The sequence below is a fragment of the Galeopterus variegatus genome, unplaced genomic scaffold (genome assembly GCF_000696425.1).
Source record: "Galeopterus variegatus unplaced genomic scaffold, G_variegatus-3.0.2 Scaffold194, whole genome shotgun sequence".
Classification (NCBI taxonomy): Eukaryota; Metazoa; Chordata; class Mammalia; order Dermoptera; family Cynocephalidae; genus Galeopterus; species Galeopterus variegatus.
In genome coordinates, this window is record NW_007726305.1 from 292597 (window position 1) to 294979 (window position 2383).

At 35.3% G+C, this 2383-nt stretch overlaps 1 protein-coding gene across 1 annotated transcript in view; it reads right to left on the reverse strand.

Annotated features, from left to right (window-relative positions):
- Positions 1–912, reverse strand: part of FCHSD2 (FCH and double SH3 domains 2) — a 49971-nt gene extending 49059 nt beyond the window's left edge. The window contains exon 1 of the mRNA XM_008565072.1: positions 787–912. Within this exon, the coding sequence (XP_008563294.1) occupies positions 787–912 (126 nt within the window). The remainder of the gene's footprint in view (positions 1–786) is intronic.
- Positions 913–2383: the final 1471 nt, after the last annotated feature.

Here is a 2383-nt window from a genome sequence, read left to right on the forward strand (position 1 = left end):
CTGTATGTGGGATCCGAACCCTCGGGAGGGAGCGCCGCCGCGCTTCCCAAGCAGCGCACTATCCAGTGCGCCACCGGGCCAGCCCTCTTTTATATTCTTTGGTTAAAAAAAAAGTCTTCTTACAGGTCATGAGATTTCACTAGTACTCATCAGTATTTTATTGCTGTGGTGAATATTTTTTTCCAACTGCACTGCAATGTATTATTGCTAATTAATATAAGAACTAAAGATTTTTAAAAACACAGTCTTCTATCTATTCACCTTACTGAACTCTTATTGACAGTTGGGTCTCTTACATTCTTGGGGTTACAGTATCATATCATCAATACATAATGATAAATGTACCTTTTCCTAATATTTAAACCCATTATTTTTCTTTCATTAATGCATTGATTAATTCTCTTATGACACTGAAAAAGTAGTGGCAATGTGCCTACTATTTTCTTGTTTTATCATTGCAGTAGGTAGAATGGACCTGAAGATGTCCACACCCTAATCCCTGGAACTGTAGATATGAAATTGCAGATACATTAGAGTTATGGACTTTAAGATACTGAGGTCATCCTTAATTATCTGGGTGAGTCCAATCTAATCACATGATGCCTTACAAGCAAAGAATTTTCTCTGAAGGGAAGTCAGAGATTCTAAGCATGAGAAGGGTTCAATGCACCATTGCTGGCTCTGAGATATAGGAGCCCATGTGCAAGAAGCAGGAAAAGTAGCTTCTAGGAGCTGAAGGTAGCCCCCAGCTAACAGCCAGGAAGCAAACAGGGAGTTCAGTCCTACAGATACAAGGAGCTGGATTCTGACAACAACCTTGGAAGCAGATTCTCCTGCAGAGGCCAGGATGGCTGACACCTTGATTTTGGCTGTGTTAGAACTGGAGCAGATGAGGCAGCCAAGCCCATCCATACTTCTGACCTAAGAACTGTGAGATAATAGATTTATGTTGTTTTAAGCTACTAAAGTTGGTGATAATTTGTTATGGCAGCAATAGAAAACTAACAGAAGCATCAGGTATAATGTTTGTCATAAGTTTAAGGAAGATACCTGAGGGTAAAAAAGTATCTAGCTGGCTGGATATTTTATTTCATTTTTAATCACTAAGGGATATGGAATTTTATCAAACACCTTTTTGGCATCTGTGAAAATATTCATATAATTTTTCATCTTTACTCTGTAAATGCAGTTTATTACACATTGATAAATTTTCAAATGTTGAATCATTCTTGTACCCTAATTAGTCATGAATTTAAAATACAGCTGGATTCATTTTTATTAAAATGTATTTAGCATTTTTACAAGTTTGTTACGCCTTTATCAAAAATTAATTGACCACATTATGTGTGGGCCTCCTTGTAGACTCTTTATTTTGTTCCATTCATCTGTAAGTCTGTCCTTACACCAATATCACAACTTCTTGATTACTGTAGTTTTATGTCTTGAAACCAGTAGAGTAAGCCCTCTACACCCTTCTTTTTCAAAATTATTTTGGCTATTCCAGATTATCTGCATTTCCGTATATCCTTGAGAATCAACTTGTCAATTTCTACGAAAACCCTGCTGAGTGTTTGACCTCGATTACATTGAATATATGGATCAACTTGGAGATAACTGGTATTTTAAAAGTATTGAGACTTCTATTCCGTTGGTGTATATGTGTGTCCTTATGCCAATACTACACTGTCCTGAGCACTGTAGTTTTAAATTAAGTTTTGAAATCAGAAAGTATGAGTCCTTCAAACTTGTTCTTCTTTTTCAAGACTGTTTTGGCTACTTGGGGTCCCTTGAGATTCCATATGAGTTTTAGGATGTATTTTTCTATTTCTGCAAAAAACATTCTTGAGATTTTGATGGGGATTACATTGAATCTGCAGATCATTTTGGGTGTTACTGTCATCTTAACAATAGCTTCCATTCCATGAACATGGGATGTCTTTTCATTTACTTGTCTTTTTAATTTCTTTCATCAATGTTTTATAGTTTTCAGTGTATAGTCTTTTGCTTCCTTGGTTAAGTTTATTTTGAAGTATATTCCTTTTGGTGCTACTGTAAATGGAATTGTTTTCTTAATTATCTTTTTGGATTGTTCATTGTTAGATTGTTAGTGTGTAGAAATGCAACTTGTGTTTGTATATTGATTTTGTGTATTGATTTGCAACTTTGCTGAATTTGTTTATTATTTTAACATTTTGCTTTGTTTGCTTTTTGGTAGAATCTTTAGGGTTTTCTATATATAAGATCATGTCATCTGTGAACATGGATAATTTTACTTCTTCCTTTACAATTTAGACACTTTTTTTTTTTTTTTTTTTTTTTTTTTTTTTTTTTTTTCCGTGTCCGGCAACGGATCCCAACCCCCAGGGTTCCCCCCGCCCCCGAC